At 33.3% G+C, this 27,194-nt stretch overlaps 1 protein-coding gene across 4 annotated transcripts in view; it reads right to left on the reverse strand.

Annotated features, from left to right (window-relative positions):
• Positions 1 to 27,194, reverse strand: part of KLHL13 (kelch like family member 13) — a 234,813-nt gene that overhangs the window by 78,662 nt on the left and 128,957 nt on the right. Inside the window, exon 1 of one of the 4 annotated variants that reach the window (XM_011380181.2) lies at positions 26,701 to 26,780. The exons of 2 other annotated variants lie outside the window; for them this stretch is intronic. In XM_011380181.2, coding sequence (XP_011378483.1) covers positions 26,701 to 26,780 — 80 coding nt within the window. Of the gene's footprint in view, positions 1 to 26,096; positions 26,347 to 26,700; positions 26,781 to 27,194 lie in introns of those variants that run through there. One more of the 4 variants, XM_011380180.2, reaches the window with a different exon arrangement.

Below are 27,194 nucleotides of genomic sequence, written 5' to 3' on the forward strand. Positions count from 1 at the left end.
TTAATTACTCCAAAAACTGAAGAAGGCTTCACTAAAATCATCTCCTTCATGACTTTTTGTCAACATCTTTTGACTTTTTAACATTCAGAACACTTCCTATTATTTCTGCATTAGTAACAGTACATGACATGTCAACCTTCTCAGCAGATTCAATATTCTCTTCTAGCTCTTTTTATTAAGCTTACTGACTAGATGTGAAGAACATTGTTCTTCAACACTGCAAGGAGGTAAAAACTTTCTGCAAACCTCAGACCAGAAGTATATTAAACTATGCTTAAACAAATGATTATCTGAGTAATTCCAAGAAAAAATAACATTTTTAAATCTTTTTTACAAGTCAAATGGTTAAAAACAATATAAAGACCAGTGGGTCTCAGTAGGGGAAGAGGGACCAAGGGGATTTTTGCCTCTCACTCCCTTATGTTTGATAATATCTGGAGACATTTTTCATTGTTGCAAGGGGGAGTGGGTATGTGCTACTCTCTAATGGGATGCTGCTAAACATCTTACAATGAACAAGAAAGTCCTCCACATCAAAAATGTACTGTAGCAAAAATGTCAAGAGTGCCAAGGTTGAAAAACCCTGATGTAGAGGGATTAATCTCCTCAGAAAATTTTTTTCTAAAGCAATTTCATGTTCTAAATAACTTCCTACTCAGAGGGTTGACTCCCTGAGGTAAGAAACACAGTAGGATTATTAATTACAACTAACTCTTTCAAGACTACCTAACAATAAAATATCTCCTCTCTTTCTTGACAAGATAATATGGCTGGCTTTCAAACTTTTAATTAATGACCCATTAATTTGAAAAGTCAAGTGTTTACAGTAGATGAGTATATAATGGCTTTGATGGTTATAAAACAATTATGTAAAAATGCATTGTTCTATATAACTCATGTAAGAATAATAATTTTTAAAATTCTGCTTAAAATAATTTTATTTGAATTCATTTTTATATGCTAACTTAGAATCAAACAAATCCTGTCCAAATAGTTACATTTCTTCAACAGTATAAAATTATTCATGGGAGAGGCTGTGTTCATTAATTTTCTTTCTAAAAATCAAATATTTTTCTTACAATGTTTGTATATCGCTACCATGCCACACCCACCATACTCATTATGACTGGATACATCTTATTTTCTAAACAATGACCAACCACAGAGCACAAAACCAATCTTTCACAAAGTATACATGAATAAGTTAACTGTGCATGCTTAAAAAGAACAATTCCTATTTCAGAGAGCACTGTCTGATCCTTTTACTGAAAGCATTTTAAAGGTGGTCTAACTGAACGTACACTACGACAATTCTTTGCACTGCTGTTTAAAGACAAAAGAAATAAAAAGTCAGCCCAATTGTCATATGTTAACAGGGTGATGCTAACATTATACTCTTGCCTCTAAAACTCCCATATTTTAAAAATTACCCCCGAGAGAAATATGTAAATGATATTAACAGAGAATTCATAAAGATATAGTAAGTACAAATGGTTAACAGTAGAAAAATGTTTAACCTCATTAATATTCCAGAATATGCAAATTAAAGCAAAGATTCCATCTTCAAACTTATAAATTTATCAAAGAGTAGAGTAACATTTCTAGCGAAAACATGTATTAAGTCTCTTAACATTTCTAGTGAAAACATGTATTAAGTCTCTGCCATTTGCAAGGCACTGTTCACTCCAATGATTTTTTAAATAGAAATTCTAAATCATTAAATGTACATTTTTTTTATACTGAACACCATGACAATAAAAGATTATGTATTATGTGTACGACCTGGTAGGTAGGCTGCTCTGTCAACCTGGTTCAAATATGTTTTCTACCATGACTAGTTCTGTAGAGTTAATAGTTTGGCAGACATTTTATAAAGAACCATATACTCTTAGAATTCACTGTAGCAATCAGGTTTGGTGGTATGCTATATAGGGGAGGGAAGTGTATCTCATAATTGTATCATTTGGATCTAAAAACACCAAATACAACACTCATCAATCTCCATATGCTCTCAAAAAATATTTGCACAAAATCCACTGAAATGAGCACTTTTGTGTTTAAAAATGAGGTATCAACTTGATAAATCATAAAATGTGTATTTCAATTTCTTGGTTTCTATTATTACAAGCACCAGTTCAATGTTATACAAAAAGCCAAGTCAAATTTCAATGTCAAGGAAAAGGACATTTTAGTGCTTTTTAAAATTATTAGCATGAAAATACATAAAATACTTCACTTTTCTTGGTAGAGAAGTTATTTATATATGCCAATACACTGTGATGTGTGCTGTGAATAAAAGATGCTAGAAAGATCTATGTTGTTGCAGAAAAAAAAATACAGCCTAGGGCTATCAAAATAGTTGTCAAATTGTTCCCTTTACTTTCCTGTACTATTAATTTCTGAAGGGAAAAATAAATGAATCAGATAAAAGCTAAAAAGGTAAAAGTATATAAACAACACCTTTATCTTTTCTCTACTTTCCAATCTTTTTGCTTGCAACCATTATATTACAAAGTGATTAAATCTAACGATGTATTCTAATAACATAATTCCACTGTAACAAAAAAAATAGAAGTTTTAGTGGCACAAGTATAATACAAATATTGTTATTTTTCAGAGTAATAATGTTATCATAACTGAAAGTCAGTGCCAGTGGATTGGTATACGAGATAGTAACAATAACAAAATAAAACAAAAACAAAAATATAAGCCATGAATGGCATACAACAAATGATATATAACAAATTGAGTTGGTTAATCAAGGCACTGACTCATGTTTTCCACCATCCATGCCCCAGGAAAATAAAGTATATGTTTCTCACACTTACAATTTAAAAAGAAAATCAAGAAAAAAATTTTCTTCAAAGAAGTACTCCCTCTCCATTTGTTTTTCTGCTCTGCAACAGAGAAGTGTCTACAAGCAACAGCATTTGCTAAAAGAAACATTTCTTGTGATAAAGTTGCATGGCAAGTGGAGGAGAAATTTAGTCATCTGTTCTCATACTCATTTGAATTTGAGTGCTAAATCTGACAAGGCATTTCCTTCCATCCTTGAGAAATAACTTAAAAACTTAAGATGATAGAAGTCATTTCTCATTGATTTTTCTATAGATTTAAAGTATGCATACTGTATTAAAGTCTAAAGATATTAATAAAGACCCTACGTTACAAAATTTAGAATCTTCACTCCCCCTTTTCAGCCCTCCCAAACAAAAACTGGGTGATATTCTCTCTCTCACCTACTCAACTTCCATTAAGGAAGCAAAGAGGGAAATTTAAAAAAAAAAATCAGAGAGCTGGAAAAACAGGGTGGAGTGAGAGAAGATCTCTCCCCTTGAAACAACAATAAGCTGAACATCTAAAATTCAACAAAAAACACCCAAACTGAAAATCAGCACGTCTCAGCGTGGAATCTGCGCATAAGAACTACCACAGGTCAGAACCCCAGGTGTCGGATGGTAGACTGGGAGAAGTAAAAAAGCTGCCTCTCATAGCCTCCAGAGCTCTTTGCAGGAGGAGGGGGAGGGGTGAAAGTGCCCCAACTTCCTTGATCAGCCTGCCTGGAAGTGCCGGAACTTCTTCGCAGCCGGTAGCAGTGACCAGTTATCAGGGCAGAAAGCAGAGAAGTGGAACAGGAGAGCAGAGAAAAAACAGTTGATTTTTACTGGCCATGATTGCAAAACCAAGGCAGAGCCCCAGCCCAAACTTCGAACACAGAGGGCCCCTCTCGCCATACCCTCTGAGACCAAACACCACGGAGCCCCAGGGAAAACTGAGCGAATGCTACTAAAACTGTTGCTAACACTGACCGGGACTGAAACTGAGAGTAGTAAGTGTGATTAAATATCTACAAGAAAATAAAAAAGACATTAGGATTTATATAAAGCAGGGATCCAAGAGGCTTGGACACCACCTACTGGAAACCAAAAGAAAAGCACTTTCTTTGCAGCAGGCTAAAGAGAGAACTTTATATAATAAATCTTCATTCTGGAAAAACAACAGAATATATTTCCATTAATGCGCAGGCACAGAAATACTCCATTAAACACCATGAACAAGCAAGGCAACAAGGCATCTCAGAAAGAAAGAAAAAAATCTCCAGAAAATAAGCTTACAGGCATAGAAATGTGCGACTTAAATGACAAAGAATTCAGGAGGGTACTTCTGAAAAAACTCAATGAGATTCAAAACAACTCAAATTAATAATTTCAGGAATTCAAAAAACAACTAGATGAGCAGAGCAACGAGACTGAAACCCTCAAAAGCAACCGAATAGAACTTCTGGAGATGAAGAACACACTGCAAGAGTTGAAAAATGAAATAGCGAGCTTGGGAAATAGAGTTGACCAAATGGAGGAAGGGAACAGTGATATCAAAGACAGAAATCTAGAAATAAATCAGAAAGAAAAAGAGAAAAACCGAAGAATGAAAACTAATGAAAGAGAAATACAAGAACTAGCAAATACCATCAGGAGAGGAAACATAAGAATAATGAGCATTATCAAAGATGAGGAAAAGGAGCAGAGACTAGAAAGCATTTTCAGACATATAGTGGGCAAGAATTTCCCAAATCTGAGGAATGAGCTGGACCTTGGAATTCAAAAAGTCAACAGAACACTCAGTTATATCAACCCAAAAAGGCCTTCACCAAAACATATTGTATTAAAGTTATCAAAAATCAATGAAAAAGACAGAATTCTCAGGGCAGCCAGGGAGAAAAAAAAAAGCGGTAACATATAAAGGAAAAACCATTAGATTATTCTCAGACTTCTCAGCGCAAATCTTACAAGCCAGAAAGGAATGGAATCAAATATTGAAACTATTAAGTGAAAAGAACTACCAGCCTAGAATAATGTATCCACTCAAGCTCTCCTTTAGATACGAAGGAGAAATTAAGACCTTTCCAGACATACAAAAATTGAAGGAATTCTCCACTAAGAGGCCTGCACTACAGGAAATACTGAAAGGGGTCAGTTCACTTAAAACAAAATAACAAAACAAACAAAAAAATACATAATTAGGAGTAAAGTGACTATGAAGCAAATAGAAGCAGAAGAGTGCAACCCTTACTAAGAACAGGACATTGTAAGCTTAAATAATAAGAAAATTGCTATAGCAAGATAGTAATGAATGCTCAGCATACATAAGGACAAATTAAAATAACAATGACTGAAAAGGGGAAGATTCAAAGATCCAAATTCTCAAAGGGGAAAGGAGATAAGGCAAATGCAGAAGAAAATGGACAACTGTATATATGTAACTATCTTTTTCATATTTGTAATGGTAACCCACACCATTCAGAACTGAAGTATATAACATAAAACCAGAAGAACCAGAGGGAAAACCCACAAAAGCCAACCAAAATAAAGAAAACGAAAACACAAGGACAAGGAAGCAATGGAAACACTGAGCTACCAGAAAGCAAAAGTTAAAATGGCTATAAGAAGACCTCGTATTTCAATAATCAACCTAAATGTAAATGGACTGAACTCACTGATAAAAAGGCACAGAGTTACAGAATGGATCAAAAAACAAAACCCAACCATATGATGCTTCCAGGAGACACATCTCAGAGCTCCAAAGACAAATACAAACTCAAAGTTGAAGGGCGTAAAATGATATTTCACGTAAACGGCAATCAGAGAAAAGCGGGAGTAGCAGTACTAATATCAGATGAAATAGACTTCGAAATAAAAAAGGTAAAGAAAGATACTGAGGGACACTTCATAATGATAAAGGAAATCATGCACCAAGAAGACATAACACTTATTAATATCAATGCTCTCAATCAGGGAGCCCTGAAATATGTAAAGCAATTATTAACAGAAGTAAAGGGAGAAATAAACCAAAACTCTATCATAGTACGAGACCTAAATACCCCACTGAAGGATATGGACAGATCATCCAAAAAGAAAATCAAAAAGGAAATAACATCCCTAAATGACACATTAGACAAACTGGACATAATTGATATTTACAGCACCTTCCATCCCAAAACAGCAGCTTATACATTCTTCTCTAGTGCACATAGAACATTCTCAAGAATCGACCACATACTGGGACACAGAGATACCCTAACAAATATAAAAGGGTTGAAATCATAACAACCATATTCTCTGATCATAATGCTTTGAAATTAAAGATCAAGTGCAAAAAGAAATCAGGAAAAACCACAAATATATGGAGATTAAATAACATGCTACTGAAGAATAACTGAGTCAGAGAAGAAATAAAAAGTGAGATCAAGAGATATCAAGAACTGAATGATAATGATAGTACAAACATATCAAAACATTTGGGACACGGCAAAAGTGGTCATAAGAGGAAAGTTCATATCATTACAGGCCTATCTCTAAAATTAAGAACTAGCCTAAATAAACAACCTAATGCTTCATCTTAAAAATAAAATAAAATAAAATAAAATAAAATAAAATAAAAAAACTAGAAAAGGAAGAACAAATGAGGACTAAAATCAGCAGAATAAAAGAAATCATCAAAATTAGAGCAGAAATAAATGAAATTGAAAACAAAGAAACAATAGAAAAAATAAATACAAGGAGGTGGTTCTTTGAGAAGGTTAATAAAATTGACAAACCCCTGGCTAAACTCACTAGGAAAAATGAGAAAGGACACAAATAAATAAAATCAGAAATGAAAGAGGGGAAATAATGACTGGCATTACAGAAATACAAGGGATCTTGCAAGAATACTTTGAAAAAGTGTATAATAATAAATTTAATAGCCTAAAAGAAATGAACCAGTACTTAGAAAAATACAATCCTCCTAGACTGAATCAAGAAGAACTAGAAAATCTAAATAGACCGATAAACAGTATGAAAATTGAAACAATCATCAAAAACCTACCAAAAAGTAAAAGTCCAGGACCAGATGGCTTCACCAGTGAATTCTATCAATAATTCAAAGAAGATTTAATATCTATTCTCTTCAAGTTCTTCCAAAAAAATCGAAAAGGAGGCAATACTCCCCAACTCATTTTATGAGGCCAATATTACTCCGATACCAAAACCTGGTAAAGATAATAGAAAAAAGAAAACTACAGGCCAATATATCTCTTGAACACAGATGCGAAAATCCTAAATAAAATCCTAAAACGTATTAAAAAGATTATACACCACGATCAAGTGAGTTTGATCTCAGGGGCACAGGGATGGTTCAACATACGCAAATCGATTCATATGATACATCACATAAACAAATTAAAAAATAAGAATCATATGATCATATCAATAGATGCATTAAAAAGCATTTGAGAGGATACAGCATCCATTTATGATCATAACACTTAACAAAATCGATGTAGAATGAAAGTACCTTAACATAATAAGGGCCATATATGAGAAACCTTCAGCCAATATTATAATTAATGGTGAAAAACTAAAAACCTTCCTTCTAAGATCAGGAACAAGTCAAGGCTGTCCACGATCGCCATTATTATTAAATACAACATTCGAGGTCCTAGCAAGTGCAATTAGGCAAGAGAAAGATGTAAAAGGCATCCAAATAGGAAACGAAGAAGTAAAACTGTCACTATTTGTGGACGACATGATTCTCTATATTGAAAACCCTAAAGACTCCACAAGAACACTACTAGAAACAATAAGCAAATACTGTAAAGATTCTGGATACAAAATCAATGTTCAAAAATCCATAGCGTCCCTATATTCTAATAATGAAGTGTCAGAAAAAGAAAGGAAAAAATAATTCCTTTTGCAATTGCAGCAAAAAGAATAAAATATCTACAAATAAATTTAACGAAACGTGAAAGACCTATATAATGAAAACTACAAGATCATATTAAAAGAAAGTGAAGGAGATACAAAGAAATGGAAAGATATTCCGTCTCTTGGATTGGAAGAATCAACATAGTTAAAATGACCATATTGCCTAAAGCATTATACAGATTTAATGCAATCCCCATCAAAATCCCATCGGCATTTTTTAAAGAAATAGAACAAAATATCATCAGATTTGTATGGAAACACAAAAGACCCCAAATTGCCAAAGCCATTCTGAGAAAAAAGAATGAGGCTGGAGGCTTCACTCTGCCCGACTTCAAATTATACTATAAAGTGACAGGAATCAAAACAGCATGATATTGGCAGCAAAACAGACACAGGGACCAGTGGAACAGAATCAAGATCCCAGAAATAAACCCATATTTATATGGGCAAATAATTTTTGACAAAAGAGCCAAAAACATACAGTGGAGAAAGAAAAGCCTCTTCAATAAATGGTGCTGGTAAATTTGGAAGGCTTCCTGCAAAAGAATGAAACTAGATTGTCATGTATCACCACACACCAAAATTCACTCAAAGTGGATTAAGGACCTAAGTATAAGACCTGAAACAGTAAAATGCATAGAAGAAAACATAGGAACAAAGCTCAAGGACCTTGAACTTAAAGAGGGTTTTATGAATTTGACCTCAAAGGCAAGGGAAGTAAAAGCTAAAATAAATGAATGGGACTACCTCAAACTAAAAAGCTTCTGTTCAGCAAAAAAAAAAAGCATCAACAAAGTAAAGAGACAACCATCTGAATGGAAAAATATATTTGCAAGCAACGCCTTCAATAAGGGCCTAATATCTAAAATATACAAAGTACTCATACGACTCAATAACAATCAAAAAATCAATAACAATAAAAAATAACAATAACAATAAAAAATCCAATCAAAAAATCCAATCAAAAAAATCAATGACAATAAAAAAATAACAATAACAATAAAAAAATCCAATCAAAAAATGGGCAGAGGACCTGAACAGACACTTCTCCCTAGAGAATATACAAATGACCAACAAATAGATGCTTAACATAGCTAGCTATTATAATATGCAAATCCAAACCACAATGAGATACCACCTCTTACCTGTTAAAATAGCTATAATCAACAGGACAAGTAATAACAAATGTTGTAGAAGATGCAGAGAAAAAGGAACCTTCGTCCACTGCTGGTGGGACTGCAAATTGGTACAACCGCTATGGAAAACAGTATGGAGTTTCCTCAGAAAACTAAGAATTGATCTACCATATGATCCAGCAGTCCCTCTACTGAGTATTTACCCCAAAGACTTGAAAACCCATATTCGAAAAGATATTTGCACACCAATGTTCATAGCAGCACTATGCACAGTGGCCAGGACATGGAAGCAACTGAATTGCCCTACGATAGATGATTGGCTAAAGAAGCTGTGGTACATATATACCATGGAATATTACTCAGCTATAAGAAGAGATGAAATACTGTCATTTGCGACAACATAAATGGACCTCTAGATGATCATGCTAAGCATAAGCCAGACAGAAAAAGTTGAAAACCACCTGATATCACTTATATGTGGGATATAAACCTAAAAGCAACAAATTAACAGGACAAACAGAGACTCATGGACATGGACAATGGACTAGCGGTTACCAGAGGGTAGGAGGTGGGGAAGGAGAGAAGAGGTAGACAGGGTAAAGGGGGTCAAATATAGGGGGATTAGGAGAGGGTGAAGTGGGTAAAGGGGATCAAATATATGGTAGCTGAAGGAAACTGGACTCTGGGTGGTAATCACACAATAGAATATATAGATGTCAAATTATAATTGTATTAACCAATGTTACCCCAATAAACTTAAAAAAATCAGAAAGAAAATTTTCAACTCATAAAGTAAGTTAACATGTATAAAGTAAACCTGGTAGTGTCATTAAAAGAAAAACAAAAAAAAATTAAACTTAAAATATTGAAGGATATGTCCTAACCAAAATGTTATTTACAGCTTCATTACACAAAGAAATTATTAACATCATAGAAGCTTCTGTTAATAAGGCATAAACTAATTGCTATTTAAGAAACTATGGAGAACATATCTCCTTGATGAGGTGCTTGCTTGAAAAGAACCGAAAAAGATAGAGCTTTGGTTAATTATGTTTATTTTTTAAAGATATAAATATAAGTAAAGCCATTCCTCAGTATCCACAGGGGGCTGATTCCAGGACCCCCAACAAATACCAAAATCTGCAGATTCTTAATTCCCTTTTAGAAAGTGGCCTAAAACTATGCATACAGTCTGCCCTTCACATCTTTACATTCCCAACCTCGAATCAAAAAAAAAGGTTTTCAATTGAAAATACAGTTAGTTGATCCTGCAAATGCAAAACTCAGAGATATGAAGTGCCGACTTTATATTATTGTCCACTTGCAATGAATTTGCTAATGAAAGTCTTTATCATAGATGATATAAAATAGCTACTAATCTTTCCAAGGCTTTCTTTTCTGCTGTAGCAATACCAGAGCCCACAAAAGAGAAATAAAATTCAAATGATTTTCCAAAGTAAAGAAGCTTCCTTATATGTATATGTCTGTCACGTTTAAAATAAAATCACATTAATATATAGTTGATGTTGATTTTAACATAGAAATAAGATCTTTCACCCAGCACCTGCTATGTACTAGGCATTGTGCCAGACACATTATCTATGCTACTTAATTCTCATAACAATCTCATTTTAAAGACAAGAAACTGAAGCTCAGAGAGTTTAAGGCTTCATCATGGGTCTGGTAACTATGATTTGAACTCCAGTCTGATTCTAGAGCCTATATTGTTCCCATTACACCAAGCCTAAAAATGAAAAATAGCTAAGTAGAGACCATAAAGCAATTGACATTTCAATGCTTAATTTTTAAATACAAGTTGGATCTCAGAAAGACATATTCTATTATAGGTAAGTCATTTTCTGATTGAATTAATTGAGTTTAAAATTATTCACTTTTGCCACTATTTTCATGAAAAGAAGGCCAAAGCTAAAAATCTCATGTCATTCTCCCAATGTATTTGAGGTAAGGATGTAGCACATCCCAGGATATAACTCAGTTCAGATTTAAGAAGGACTTTACACTACTGATATCAACATTTTAAAGTACAGATTTTTGAATTCCAAAGGTACCCATCACGATCACAGAAATAGCACTACAACAGAAATGAGAAAATGAAGCTAAACAAATGGAATGACAAATGATATTCCATTTGATAACTATAACAGGATGAAAGTTAATTACCCAAACCATAAAGCATTTGCACTGAATATCTCAATCTTCTCCCTGAAAACCTTTAAAATTAATGTTTGCGCCCTCTATCCACCATATTTCGAAACTTTAGTCTTCCTTCATCTTCTAAAATCCATATACTGATTAAAGTACATCAAGTCTCATACGTCTAGACTAGAAAATTCTTCTATTTAGAAATTTGGTTTATGTATTATTTCTCATTCTTCACGTTGCTTACAATATTTTGATGAAAGGATGGATAGATTAGATAGATGATAGATGATAGATGATAGATAGATGATAGATGATAGATAGATAGATAGATAGATAGATAGATAGATAGATAGATAGATAGATAGATAGATTAGATAGATAGGGATAGAGATAGATGATAGACAGAAAGAAAGAAATAGATGATAAACAGATATCTGAAGTAGAAATGAAAGAGTAACAAAATAATGAATTTCTAAAGGCTGATTCCACACTAACTATACAAAAAAAGCTAAGCCAAAGCTCCTTGACCTTAGGGAGCTATATAGGTGAGAGCATATAAGTGGTAGTAGTGGGAGGAAAATGGCAGTATGTACTTGTAGGTTAGGGGAAACAGTATGTGCTCCCATCATTTAGTCCCCTTCTCAGTGTACAGAGGAAATAATTATAATCCTCTGGCTACACATTAATCCTCTAGAAGGATAATCCATTCTACAGCCAGCACTAGCCCTGCCCACTGAGAAGTCTAGAATACCTGAGATAAGAAACATGACTTCTCATTCTTCAATCCCCAAATGAAGAAATGAATGAAAGCTCCAACACCCAGGCCAACTTTAAAGACACTTTTTGCTCCCAGAGGATTTGTTAACCAAGGTGTCATATTATTCTTAATGCCTGTAGCTCATGAACTTTGAAATTTGACTATTGTGCTATGGTGCACTTCAATGGAAAAGCATGTTATTAAAGAATTGAGGTTTTACCTCCCTAAAATTTCAGTTTATTAAGTATTCAAACCTCCAAGTTATCCTATTTTAGAGTTTATTATAAAGGCAGATTCCACAAACTCAAAACCAATTAAAAATCACTGAGACAAATATCTTTGAGAACAGGAGAATCATTAATCAAGTAATAATAAACCTATCCTTTTCTGTCTTTCTTGAATTTCCAAGTTATATTCAACTTCACAAAGTCAATAATTCATGACCAGGTCTTAGGGCAATGTTTATTTCTCTTTAAAATAGAAATATGAAAAAAATATAAGATTTCAAACTTACAAAATAATAGCCAATTGCATTCCATGTTTTAAGAATTAAAACTGGCAGTTCTCACTTAAGTTAAAGACTGACCTTTGTCAAGGAAGCTACAGACCTAGGATAAACAAAACAAAACAAAACAAAACAAAGCTGGCAGCTCTAAGAATCCTATTGATCCTGTCTTCAGTGCCTGTCATAAATATAACAAATCTCAACCTTGATTTTGCAATGACCTAGCGGCATCTCTAATTACTTCAATGAATGTGGTAAAAATGTCAGTATCAAGTCAATCATGTTTTAATAGAATATGTTTAATATGATTTAATCATATAAATATTTTAATATGATAGCCAGTATTTTTAATACAGGGGAAGGTAATACAAAAAGAAAAATCAGAAGACAGACTCTCTACCCAACGAGTCTGGGAATAATACTTAAGATAGTTCTCTCAAGCTCATTTCAGGTATGTAGCTTATAGAAGCAAAGAGTCTAATTTAAGAAAATTTTTTCATATTAAAATTATTTTCCATTTTGTACTTAACTATTTGCCTCACCATTAAGGTTTTTTCATACACCTTTGTTATAAGACTTTAAGTTATCCTTCTTGTACTATGCTTACCATAAAGAAATAAAACCGTTGCTGATTCTGAACTTCTCAGGTTGTTAGGAGATGAAAAAAATCTTTACAGTCACTTACAGCCCACTTGCCTATCTACATATTCAAGAATCATATTGTAAGAGAAGAAATGCAGCCTTTAACTCCAGAAACTAATTATTCCTTTTACTGTGATTTCTTTGCAAGCAAGTATGCTGCCTGCTCTTTGTTTACCTGTCTCCTAGTGAGGAGCCTGGCACATAATAAGCAGGTGCTCAATAAATGTTGAAAAGATGATTGAATTTAGAGAGTGTAGTTTCGAGTTTTGTAGCCCTGTGCAAATCACTTCAGTTAAGGGTGTCAAATTTCTTCACTTGACATATGCAGTAATCTCATATATTACAGTCTTATTAGAGAGCAAGTTACGGCTATCTTTCCTATGAAAAGAACTAATCCAAAATCCCGATTGTGTTCCTTGCTTGCTGATAAATGCCACAATGCTGGCACAGACTGAAAGTAATTTTAGTAGAAACAATTTATGACCAGAATACTTTAGTCATGGTTCATCAAATTATAATTTGATAAAGAAAATAAGATTATAATCTGTCTCAAGATAGCAGATAAGAGTTATTTGACTTATTTTTACATGTCCTTTGCTACAGTGGAGAAAACTATTTTAGACAAATTTATGTTTTAAAGCAAGTATGTTTGCACTTAAATTATAATGTGTTTTATGTGTATGGTTTGAAAAAAGGAACGACTGACTAGGAAAAAAAATCTGACTTAGGAGAAATAAGTGTAAAATTAGTTATGAAAAAAATCATCCAGAAGGTTTGAGAGGTGAAGTGACTGGTCTAAGCTAACTTAATGAATTAATATCTTTTGCTGAAAAAAATTTATGCCCTTTAAAAAAAATCATCTACATTTACTTCTGAATTATTTTTATGCTTAGAATGGCTTCAATCTAATTACCAAGGTTTATCAGATATTTGATTTTTTAAAATTTTATTTTATTAGTTTCAAGTATACAGTACATTAGTTAGACATTTATATAGCCAATTTAAATTAAGTAAAATTTCCTTTTATCAAATATTTAAGAAAAACATCTTTTACACATTCCTTAGTTAACAATAGAAAAAAGATATAGTTGTTAAGTATGAAATGACATATTCTAAAGCAAAGTAATTGAAAGTCTGTGAATAAATTTGGATTTTTATTTATTCTCCAATCATTAAATATACATTTATTTTTAATTATTTGCTGGAATACGTGATTAGTTAGGGAGGGCTAGTCCAAGAAGCCTTGAATCCAAGAGTGTGGCGTTTGTTTTTTGTTCAGCGAACATTGAGCAGTAATTGAATACTTTTGAGCAAGGAAGTAACTTTCAGAGTTACAAATACAATCATAGTTTGTAAAGAAGCTATACTATAATAAATATGTAATTTATATTAATGACCAAATACAAATAAGAAGCAATAGATATCAGAAGTTTTAGGGGTTGTGAAAGTGGAGGGGAAGTAAAAGATAGGAACACAGCAGAGAGATAGTCAGTAGTACTTTGACAGTTGATGGGACATAAATTATGAGGAAGAAGTAGGAGTCAGAGATGACTGAAATATCTTGATGATAACAGTTTTCTTTTAGAATCCAAAATATCCTGTCTTTGGCTCTCTTGAATGCATGTCATTTAGTTACATTTGAGATGCCCGAACTTTCTTCTGACTGACGAAGCTTCCAGAAATAATCAAGAACTATGTTTTCAAATTCATTTCCATTTGGAGTATCTTTAAAGAATCCAGTTTTCTTATTAAAGCATGATCTACAAAAGATTGGATTTTGGAGATTTGGAAATAACTTATTGCTTCAAGAAATAGCTGTTGTAGATGAGGTAGGGGTAGTACCATTTAGAGTAGCATTTTCCATCTAGCTAGGCAAACTTTTAAAACCTTGATTCTTTGCTATACTCACCTACGTGGTGACTCTTCCCTGTCAGAAATTATAAATTGGTTTTTAAAGATTGTAAGAAAGGAAGGAAAAAATGCTCTCTATTTCTTGCTTAATATCCCTCTATTTATCTCAAACAGATCAAAGCAGTACTTTATTACTACTTCACAATTCATAGATAACTTCTGCAAAACATATACACACAGTCTGAAAATGTTCCAATTATCTTCTATTAAAAATTCTCATTTAAAAGACTAAGAATTATGAATGCTTGACGCTTACTGTGTCATATTGTTTAAATGATATGGTCTACTTCTACTCTTTTGAGTTCCACTTAAGAACACATACTCTCTTTAAGCCAGAGGCCATAATGTTTCTAAAAAGAAATACCTTACACCCAAAGTAACAAACTCTCCAGTGAATTGTAATTTGCATCTACCCCCTCAAAAAAAAAAATAACTAGTCTACCTTCCAGGAAATCATTACCAATTTTATTAAAACTTTTTAGTATTTTGGGTAAACAAATACAGTCATAGTACATAAATATTTTGACCACAGGACTCCTTCCTTAGTGTTACTGCACTATGGACAAAGACTTATAAAAATATTTTTGCAGAGCAATTTTTATTACATTAGCAGAGCTGTCTGTAGATCATGAAATTGCATTGTGATGTGGAACTGAACATTATAGTGATCTTAGTTAAAATAGTTTTCTAGGAGTGTAGTAAAATGGTGGATCCTAATAACATTTTAGGAGAAAAATCAGAAGCTAAAACTATACTCTCTAAATTCATTCATCTACTCAACATTTACTGAGCACCTGCTTGCTATGTGCCAGGCACCTCAGTAGGAGACAGGTAAACAAAGAGCAGGCATGATACTTGCTTGCAAAGAAATCACGGTAAAAGAAATAATTACTTTACAAAGGTCTAAATGGTATAAAAATAATAAATTCTCAACATTATCTATTAACAAACACCATGCTGCATAATTCACATAAACCACAGTAACAAAACTAATTGCAAATTTTGCTCCCTAGTACAGAAGTGTATGAGTTCATGTTTAGCATATAAGCACCAAATGAAAAAATAAATAACATTAACTTTTCTTACTATTATTTTATTTTAAAGGATTATTCATCCCTGATCAGACTATCTTCAAGGCTGGGTCAGCAATCAAACAATATCCACTATTTAAAATTATAATATGCAATTATACTTATATGAAACAAAGCCCAAACTTATGATGATGCAATGGTCCATCTCATCGTTTCAAAAGAGGCAGTCTTTTATTACATCTGTCTATGTATTTCAGCAATACGTCTATAAAAAATACTCTAATAAGCCAGGTCTCCAGTCCACCTGAGATCAAAATTTTTGTTGCAGTTCTATGAACTTTTGCTTAGCTGTGAATCATTCAGAAATGATTATATACACAAACCATTGGAGGAAAGTGCTCATAATGAGTGAAAATCACTTTAATTTGGTGATGCTGAGGGATTGAATAATCTATTCACAACTGAGAAGATCCATATACTTTTCAAAATTGTACTTCAAATATTTTGTGGGTCCTTCCAAATGAAAGCTAAATGAAACTGAGTTAATTAAGAATATGGTTCACCATAGGACCAAAGGAAAGCTTGCTGTAATCACATCTATAAAGAGAAATCTAGTTGAAGTTTTACAGTTAACTAATCTTAAACATTAATTTGTAATACAGTTGGTGGAATGAGATAAAATAATAAAAAGAAAACATGAATTAAGATGGAGTTACATCATCAAATACAAATATACACAGAAGAAAGAAAAGCAATCAGCATAAATATCACATTCTCTTTCAAGATACAATGGTATGACAAAGAGATATTAAGGTTTATTAAAGAGATACTACGGTTTATTCTAGCTCTTGGTTTCAAAGAACTCTGGATACAATAAATATGCTCTTTTTAAGATGTCATGGTCTTATCTCATTTACCAGTGAAAAGCACTGTAGTTTTCAAACTGAAACTTTTTAGTTTTAATTTCTCTCCCTTTAACTCCCCCCCATCCACTTCTACCCCTGACCTATGGATATTGCAGTTTTCCCTTAAGAACTGGATCTCTGAAGGCAGGGCATCTCCTCCCACATGCTCGTGGCGTGCACCCAGGGCCTGGCGCACTCCAGGGGGATGGGGGGTCCTCGCGCACTCGCGGGGCCTGGCGCACCCGAGGTATGGTCTGTGGCTCCACCTGGGGTGCGAACCCAGGACCTTCTGTGTGTAAAGCATACATGCTAACCACTACACTATGGAACCACCCCAAAGACTTTAATGTGGGAAGAAAGAAGAGGGTGGGGAGATGACATAAGCACTAGTTTAGCATAGTTGCCCATGAACACTCAACTGAACTTGCCACTCCAATATAGCATTCTCGCAATGTTTCATTCTCAAAATTTTAGTGCTCCAAAATACAGTAATCCAAGCCTTTTAATTAAATAATCCAATTAACCCCCTGCACCTTCCATAATAGGAAGTAGTGCCTAGAGAGTTAAATGACTGGTTCTGAGTTTGGAACATTCCCCCACTCACCTCCAAGTTTAGAAATGTCACTTTTCAGGCCATAGTAACTTGCTAGACAATCAGGTTTAATGCTCAGTAACCGAGTGGCATAAATAGTCTTCATCTGTTATCTTACTGTTCCAATTTCACTCAATACATGTTAACTAACATCCAGTTTTCTGTATTTCCCCGCTGTACCAAGCACTGAAAGGCATTAGCAAGGCAACAACCACATAATCGTATGACACTGATTCTGTAATATGTTTTGAAGATTATTTTAAAGATTCTCAGCAATTTATATTATCTGTATGACTTTCCAGAGACATGTGAAGACCTTCTAGTTTTAAACTATTATTTTCTTATAGCCTTTATGTTTTATTCTGAACAGTTCTTTGCATAAACTATAAATGTTTTGGTAAAATGAGAAGAAATGCAGTCTTTTGAAATTTTTTCTTCATCAATATGACAAAATGCAATCAACACCTATCAACTTGTATTATGGACCCACTTTAGTACTTTTTAGACAGCTGTAATATCAATGGAGTAATTTTGAATGTTTCTGCTTGTTACATAAAACTTTATTAAGAAAATTAATTCCATTTTGTTCAAAAGGTGGCACTAATGGCTTATTGGCTTTCAAAAGGAGACGTGGACATGTAAACCATCTCAAAAAACAGCCTGAATTTTAAGAAGGCAAATAAATAATAAAGTTTTTAAATGACTAGCATCTTAGTTTTAATTCATATCTGCATTTTATGGTTTTGTGTATACTTGCAAATATGATGCACACAATACATTTGTGCTTATTTTATAGGACCTGGAGCATAATAAAAGTTCTAATAGTAGAACCTATTTTCATGATACTTTCAACATCAGCCCAGATTATGACATTATCACTGAATAATTCTACTTTTTAATAAGATTACCAGTAAATCATTGTTGCAAATTTTGAGAACTGCCTATGTTATGTTTAAACTATTATAATTTTCAAGAACAAAATTACTGTCCCAGAGATTATAAATATCACTTAGTAACAAGAATGTAAAATTTGTAGAACCACTTAGGTTAATTGAAACAATTTCTTTCCATGCATATGTAAGCCTAACATAATTCAATGTTCAACTAGTGCATGGTAGACAGAATCATGGCCTCTCCAAGAAATCCACATCCTAATCCCTGAAACCTGTGAATATATGGTTACATGGCAAAGGGGACCTTGTAGATGTGATTAAGGTTAAGGACCTTGATATGGAAAAGATGAGCCTGTCTTATCATCATGGGCTCAATCTAATCACAGATGTCGTTAAAGGTGGAAGAGGAAGGCAGAAGAGTGTATCAGAGAGAGATTAATGTGAAAAAAATCCAACATTTGCTAGCGTTGAAGATAGAAGAAGGGAGCCCAATCCAAGGAATGCAGGCAGCCTCTAGAAGCTGAAATCGACCCTCAGCTCACAGCCCAGCAAGAAGATGGGAACCTTGGTGGTCCTACGATGGTGAAGAACTGAATTCTGCCAATGACCCAAATGAACAGGAATGAGACTCTCCCCTAAAGCCTCAAAGTGAATGCAGCCCCACCGACATACCTTAATTTTAGCCCAGTGAGACCCATACCAGACTTATAACCTAAATAACTATGAGAATAATTTTGTGATTTTTAAAGTCATTAGTTTGCAGTCATTTGTTATGACAGCAATAGAAAACTAATACACTGAATTAATCAAAGATTAACAATTAAGCAATGGGACAATAATGTCCACATGAAAGTACTAAACATATTGACTAGGTAGTATCCTTGGAAAGTGCTAAAAAGGGCACCCCAGCTACAGCACTATCTATGGTGGAGAAAAAAGGGTGGGTAGCCAATGAAGGTAGAATAGTGCTTCAAGAGAAATAGGAAAAACTGAGGTTAATCCTGATATCCTATCAGCAAGTAGATAATTGACCCAGTATTTTTCTACAACTATACCACTTGACAGTACTGCCAAGCAAAGCTAACTTCTCTATATACCACCAAGCAATTCAAAGAAGCGTATTCATCTGTTATATTTCTTTGTTCTAATCCTAGTGAGATATTACCTAATAGATGGCATGAAAGTAGTGAAAGTCTATAAAAACAAAAAGGCATTCAAAAAATTAAGGGCTTTGAAATCAAGCAGATCTGAGTTTGAATTCTCATTTCAGCTCTTACTTGAAGTGTAACATTGAGCAAGTTAATTAAGCTCCCTGCACCACTGTGCCCTTGTGTGTAAAACAGAGAAAAGACTTATCCTTATAGAGTGTTTGGGAGGCACCTTGCAAAGTGCCTGGCTCTTTTATAGTAACACTCAATAAATTATATTTAGCTACGCTGAACCAGGACATTTTTTAAATTGAAAATAAATAAGCTTCTTATAAAATTTACAGCATATGTTATACAGGCTAGATTCAAGTTAGAAGCTCCTAGAATTCTCAAACTTGTTTTTAATTATATTTTTCTAATGGAAGCATGTTATTTCATTTCTCCATTGAACCATACCATAAGAAGTACTCTCCAACAAGTAGAGCACATTTTTGACTTACTATACCATAAATACTGCAAAATTGAGTTCAAATAACCTATACCCATAGTAAGTCATGCCAGTGAAACTCTTTTACTATAATTGGAAACATAATATAATTTTATTTTTCACTAAGATTACATCTTATAGTCCAGAATCAAATTATTGCTACTCAGAAGGTAATATGTGTACACTTGTGCGCTATAAAGAACCTAAGACCTATCCAACTTAAAGAATGGTATTCCATTCTTCTTGTTTAAAAAGGTCACTATCAAGTTTAAACATAAATTGCATCATTTTCCATCCTATGTAATATCTAGTTTGAAATCTGGTGTCTCTCTCCAATTCCTGTCTCATCTAGCCCATATACATTTTCATTGCTATTAAATCCGTTATCAATACCGAAGGTATAGTAAACAAACATGTTTATCTTGGATCATAATTTTCACAGCAATAAAATAAATTAAGCAATTAAATTGTGAATAAAGATAGGAGGAAAGATAAAGACTAGACATTTTGAATGACTGCGAGGATTATACCATAATACCCAAGATTGTTATTCCTGGTACATGACAGGAAGCGAGTAACTTTGGAATGTTATAAACTCATTATACAAGGTGATTGAGAAAGTACTAAGCACTTTCAAAAATGCATTACTGAATAACTTCTTTATGTACCGATTACCCAAGAATGCAACATTTACACCACCTCTTTCTCACAGTTTTGAGGAAATAAAACAATACACTGTGGCTTCCATTTCAATTTAAAATATCACCCTGCACAATTTATAATTCTTGACTCTTTAACATCAAGTAATAAAACCATTAACATAAATACTTGCCTATCTCTTACTTCTTTCTTTTCCCTCCCACTAACTTGGTCCGGCCCCATTTAGGTCTCATTTAATATTCTAAATTTCAAGGAGAATGTCTGGACTCCTTAGAATTGTTAGTAACTCCAGACTTCCCATGATGGTATAAAATTTGCATTTCCATCTCTCTTCTCTCTGGAGCAAGTGTTTTGAGGGGTACTTGGAAGTAACATTCATTTAAGTAAACAAAAATGAATTTAGATAAATTATTGACAAGTAAAATTATTAGAAATTTCTGAAAGCATCAGAAATACTAGCTTCCTGTCTTGCGAGTTTCTTATGTGCAATATTCTTTGGTTAGATTTAATGGATTTGAGATCTTTTTAAAAACATACACCATAAGCTTTAAAACAAAATTTTAACTTCACTTGCACATGCCATGCTTCTTCAGACGAAAATATCTAAAGTAGCTAAAAGAATAAACGTTGACTATGAAGAGGAAGCAAACTAATCATAAACTTCTGAAAAGGAAGTTTGTAAACTCTAAATTCACCATAATCTAGTGCTAGCCCTGTAATTACAAAATAATACAATCTCAGGCTTTTTCAGACAAGCAGAACATCTATATAAAAGAAGAGAGGGGTCTTCTAGTCAGACTATATGAGGAGCATTGCACTCAGATGTAGTATCTCGCATAAAGATTAACATTAAAAAAAAAAAAGAACAACAACAACTAAAACTATCCAGGTGAGGACAATCAGCAGAGTGAAGAGCCTGGAAAATATGTCACATGAGTAGTAGTTAAAGAAAGAGATTTCCAAGCCCGTACATAATAGAGAAAATAGATCTTTTTTTTCTGTATAGCTCGACAAGGCCACACTACAAACTGGAGATAAAAAATATGAGGAACTGATTTTGCTCAATGCAAGAAAGAGCATTGAAATGGAAGGCCACGAATGAAAGGTGCTGCCTCGGTGAGGTAGTGAGTTCTTTGACACTGACAGTGCTCAGGGAGGATATATATCACCATCTTTCAGAGGTGTCACAGGAAGGATTCCTGCTTTAAAGGGGGATTTGGAATCTCTAAATGACTTCTAAGGTCACTTTTACCCCTCCGGTTTTCCATTAATAAGTGTAAAGCTAGCTAGCAAGGCCCTTTGCAAGTTCAGACCATGGAAATTCCCAGAGAACATGTCACAAAAGTTACAGACTAACACTAAATTGTTCTTAAGTGTTATATATGTTATTGTTCTACATACTTTTGTTAGATTGAGCATATCTAGTGAAAACGAATTAAGCAGACACAAAAGGTTTATGTACATTATTGTGAAAGTAAATATATTCTTTTCTAATTTGAAATGATAAATTTAAGAAGTATTTTGCTAAATAAAAAAAGATTTTTAAAACCACGAAGTTTTGTTTTATTCACTAAATTAGAAAAAAAGACAATCTTAGGGGATAAAAAGACTGTCAGATTTAGCAAATGCACACTTTTATTTGGTCTAGCCTTTGAACCATCCACGAACAAGGAATATTTATAAGTATGCACAATCTTTTCTCAGGAAATCTAGATACTGATTTTTAATGATGAAATGATAGAAAACAATTGCTATGAAATACTGTGCTATTGATATTTACTATTAAACATATTGTACATATTAAAGAAAATCATGTAAACAGGAAGCTAACTGAATGCAAGTGCATGAATAAAAGTGGGTAAGTCTACTTCACTAACACTCGTTCTACACTCATTGTCTTTTAGCTTGAGAAAGGTAAAATTCTAAAGAAAACATTTCACAGTGTATCTTGCTAGAATTCACTGTCACATTGCACTGGTTAATTCTTACCTATTGTTTTATTCTCTACTGCCACACCATTATTATCAAAACTTACTGCTTGTGAAGAAGATAAAAGGATCACTAATGTTATTCTTGTCCTATTTTGGTGTGTCTCTAGAATCTAACAACACATTAATCCTATATCATTAGTCTGAACGAATCATTTGCTATTTTAAAACGATGAATACCAAAACACCAGAAAACCACTCAGATGGGAGTGTCCTTTCAGCTTTATTAATTTAGGCAAACTGACAGGTTAATATATATGGTTCATCCCTGTCAGGGGCAGAGTCTTTACTAATTCAGTTGATGCTGACCAGGTGATCCTCCTTCAGGCTAACGTTGAACTGCAACCTACTGTTGAACAGAGTGTAACACAAACATGTCACTCAGATTTGTATTAAGACAGTCCCTTCAAAATTCCACATGGATGGCACACCACCCTGCAAGTGTTCAAAACTGAAGATGAAGGAAGACTATATCTACCCAACAAAGACTAAGTATTTGGCAATCAATCTATCTGGAGACCGAAGGATTATTTTCCTAAATCTTTTGTCTTTAAGAAACTCCACTCTTCTCAAATTATATTATAACACAAGTTAAACAGTATTTTATGTATTATCAAAATGATTTTCCTTAATATTGTCATAAACATTGCCTTTATCATCAATAAGTCTTGAAAATGTGAAGAAGTATCAACTGTCATTCAAGTTTTAAAGAAACAGAATGAAAACAAACTTAGAGGTTAAATTCACAAGAGGAAAAAATAGCCTTTCTGTTCAATGTTTGCTGTAAGTACAACATTCCTTATTGTAGCTTTCACTAGCGTAGCAGCACTGCCCTAGATACAGCATCAATGGAAGAGCTCTATCTAGCTAAGCAGCACCTACACTGAGTTTAGAAAGAGACCATCAAGAGCTTTTATATTTTTTTCCATACTTGCGCAATTACCACAACACATTTTTACTCCAACCAAAAACATTTTATATTGAAATTTCAGTCTTTGAAAAAGTGTACAAGTCTTCAATGAAAACCATGTAATTTATATTTGACAAATCATAGTAAATAATTATAAAACATTACAAATCAATATCGCTGCTACCCAAACATACAAAAAGATGCTTTATTAACGGTGAAGAATTTTATATTCAAGATACTACTTTAAATGTTTATACATAATTTTACAGGTAAATTCCAAAAAATATCATATTTTTATCAAAGTGTCAGAATTTAACTATTCCATTTCAATACAAAGACTTTAGACCGGAGACACAAGTAATCATTTAACCTATGTTTGCCAGCAGAACAACTGTGAGAGCAAATATGTTACTTGACCCAGTATTCTAACTTAGTCTTTATAATTTTAGAGAGCAAACATTATACTAAAGTATGATTTTGTGTGTAGAAGTGTTGTGGAATATAAAGAAGCACTGATAAGAACATGTTAAACATGATATTTTTATTTCTAGCCAAGCAAGGCATAAACTCTTAAAACGGTCAAAACCTAAACAATTTATTTAAAAACCTGCTTTAAACTCCCTAAGCTAGCCTTTTCTTATATTTAACATATTTTCTCTGTGTAGATTTAAATGATATTTCGAACACTGTATTAATTTATTTATAAAAATAAGGTAAAGCCAATTTAATAATATAAATCATCGGTGTCAAAATAGTCTAGGCTAACACTAGCTCATCAAATATATTTTTCCATTCTACCTATGTGTACTACCAACAATCAATGTCGATATGCAAGGTCTGTGATATTTTCTAGCTTCTATCATCTAAATCGTTATTCATGTCATCAGGTCAAAGAGGCGAGTACATACTTAAAAGGAAGAAAGTGATTCATTAAAGATGCTGTATTAAGCTGTATCTGAGTTTGTAGCTAGTATGAATTAAATATAAGTATTTTTTTAACCATCTCTGAAAATAGGCAAACCAGCTGAATAGGAGCTGCAGTTTGGATCTTATAGACAGTAAAATATTGTAGAAATATTAGAACCATTAGTAAATATTAATTGCAACCTACTGATTTTAGTTTTGGGTGTGTATCTTATTTTGTTTTGTTTTGATGATAAACTTGTTTTTGGTAAATCTTTTTGGTCATTTCTCACCATAAAATTCATAGAGTCAACAGGCATGTCACATTTTCTCAAAATTTTTGAAGGAGCTCCATTAACTTGTCACCTCCATTAATTCGTGCTTTTGACAACTACAGCTTTTGAGAAACAAATATAGCTAATCTTTTGTCTTTTTTAAAACAAATATAACTTAAAATTTTAACTTTATAGGAAAAAGAGTTTAACACCCAAACAGGTAAAATCACCTGAAATATCTCTAAGAAGGGATACATAAAAAAATCTGAAAATGAAATGATGACAGGATTTAACTCTAAAATTTCCTCATTTTTCAGTGCTTTCCAGGGAATTGCTTCTTTGGACTGAAAGCACAGGCACACTTATTTCCTCAGCAGTTGAAAGCCATTCAAAGAACTCGGTAGACACCACTGTGCATCTGAACCTCATATAAAACCAAAACTAAGTAACAAAATGGCAACTCACCAGATTTCTAAACACACAATTAACCTAAAACAGGGAGAATTTTCCACATCTTTCCTACTGAAAAATATTTTAAAGGGAACATGCACAGTTAAGACAGACTTATACTAAAAACCTTTTCTCACATTAATATTATAAAAAGGTCCAGCTTTCCCTTACTCATTCCTCCACCAAAAAAAGAATCACAGACAATACTTTAAAAGAAAATCTTATTATATCTCATAGATTTTGTTCTTAAAGCAACGCTTTGTGGATTTAAAAAATAAGATTTTCAAAAATTCTAGAAAGATTTCTAAATATATTTCAGTGTATATTTCTTAAAAATAAATTTCTAAACTAGGCATTTGTTTAAATCCACTTTTCAACTCCATGTATATAAATAACTATTCATAGAACTATAATTTGTATAAATTTGAACTTACACTTTAGAACCTGAATTATAAAACTGGAAAAGATATATCAAACTTATTAATATTCATATATAACTCAAGTATAAAAGTCTTGATTAAGAGATTCATTTTCTTATCAATGTGTTAACTCTGTTTCAAATTCATCAAAAAAATTATAGAAAGCATTTCCATATTTAACACAACACCAATAGCAAGCATCAGCAGTTTTTTTTTTTTGCGGTTGCACAAAAGAAGGCGTCTTAAATATTTCAGATATACAAAAATTCAAAAAAATCTCAACCAGTGTAAAAGATTAAAGTTTATACTTATGCAATTCCTTAGGTATACCTTTAGAGTTTCAAATAGTAATTAGATTACCATTAGGCACTTTAAATGAAAATAAACATAAACTCCTAAGAAAACAAAACAATGGTAAAATAAAAAGTGGACATGCTAATATATTTAAATGTAAGCAAACTTCAGGTTTTAAATCTTATGCATTTTTGGATGTTGCTGTTTGGAATTTTTACCCTCTTTTGCCACAAGGTTGATTCATAAATAAAATCCCACTTTAATATCCTATTTTCTCTCACTTACATGTATGCTGGAGAAAGTGGAGTTGACCTGGATGTTTTAAGCACAGGAACTGGGAATTTCCAGATAGCAGGAGAGCTCGTTTTCCATTTCAATGGCATGTTGTCACCACGGTACTACAATAACAGTAAACAGCGTTTCCATAACAGACTATCAACTAGAACTTCCATTCCACACTGCACTGACACAGCAGTGGCTGCCACGAAGAACAAGCAAACGATTCTGCCAGCGCCCTTAAACCAATGCTTCCAATCTGTAAAATAGGGATGCAAGGTACCTCCTTTAAATCCTTCTGTCCCCTAAAGCAATATGATGATTCTATCGTTCTAACTCAACAATACTGCCACCTCATTAGGAAAGCGTTGACTGCAGGATTTTTTTTTTTTTTAAGACTGCACTGTGCATACCACACGACGCAGCTTTATTTAATAAAAGCGGCTAGGGTTTTGCTTTTTATTGTATTGTTTTAAGCTTGCATTACCATTGTTCTACCTTAACAGGGATACTGCAGCACTGTACTATATTCTGCACCTATTAACCTGATTTCTGACCAATAGCAGCAGGGAAAAAAAATAGATAGGTTTCATATGAAAATGAAACAACATACCTACTCAGAATACACTTGTCATCCTCTGAACATTCTTCTTTTGAGCTGCAACAATACAAATGGGATATAAAACTCAGCATAGCCTTAGGCCACAGCTAATAGAGCTCAGTAACTAAATTCGGCAGCCTGCTTTCCTCCTGTGCAAGCTCTGGCCACACAATACAAGAATGCCATTATGAGAAAAGCCTGTTTAAAAAATGCCAGTCTGTTTTCCAGTTAGAAGAAGGCAAAAGATCAAATATAAAGTGCTGCAGAACTCTGCACGTTCTTCTAGTAGCTTCTGATTCAAGTTGTTCTCCTTCCCTATTCTTATTTCCAAGCTAGAATAAGCAAAATCTCATACATTTACAACATGCTGTGGCAACATGAATATCTGTCTTCTGCAGCAGAGAAGTACAGAGTAGTGTGCTCTTAATAGCATTCCTCGGAGGGACGCTATGAACAATTTAATTCAATGCTACCCTCCCCTTCTTCTTCCCCCTTTCCCCTCCCTT

The sequence above is a fragment of the Pteropus vampyrus genome, unplaced genomic scaffold, assembly GCF_000151845.1.
Source record: "Pteropus vampyrus isolate Shadow unplaced genomic scaffold, Pvam_2.0 Scaffold390, whole genome shotgun sequence".
NCBI lineage: Eukaryota > Metazoa > Chordata > Mammalia > Chiroptera > Pteropodidae > Pteropus > Pteropus vampyrus.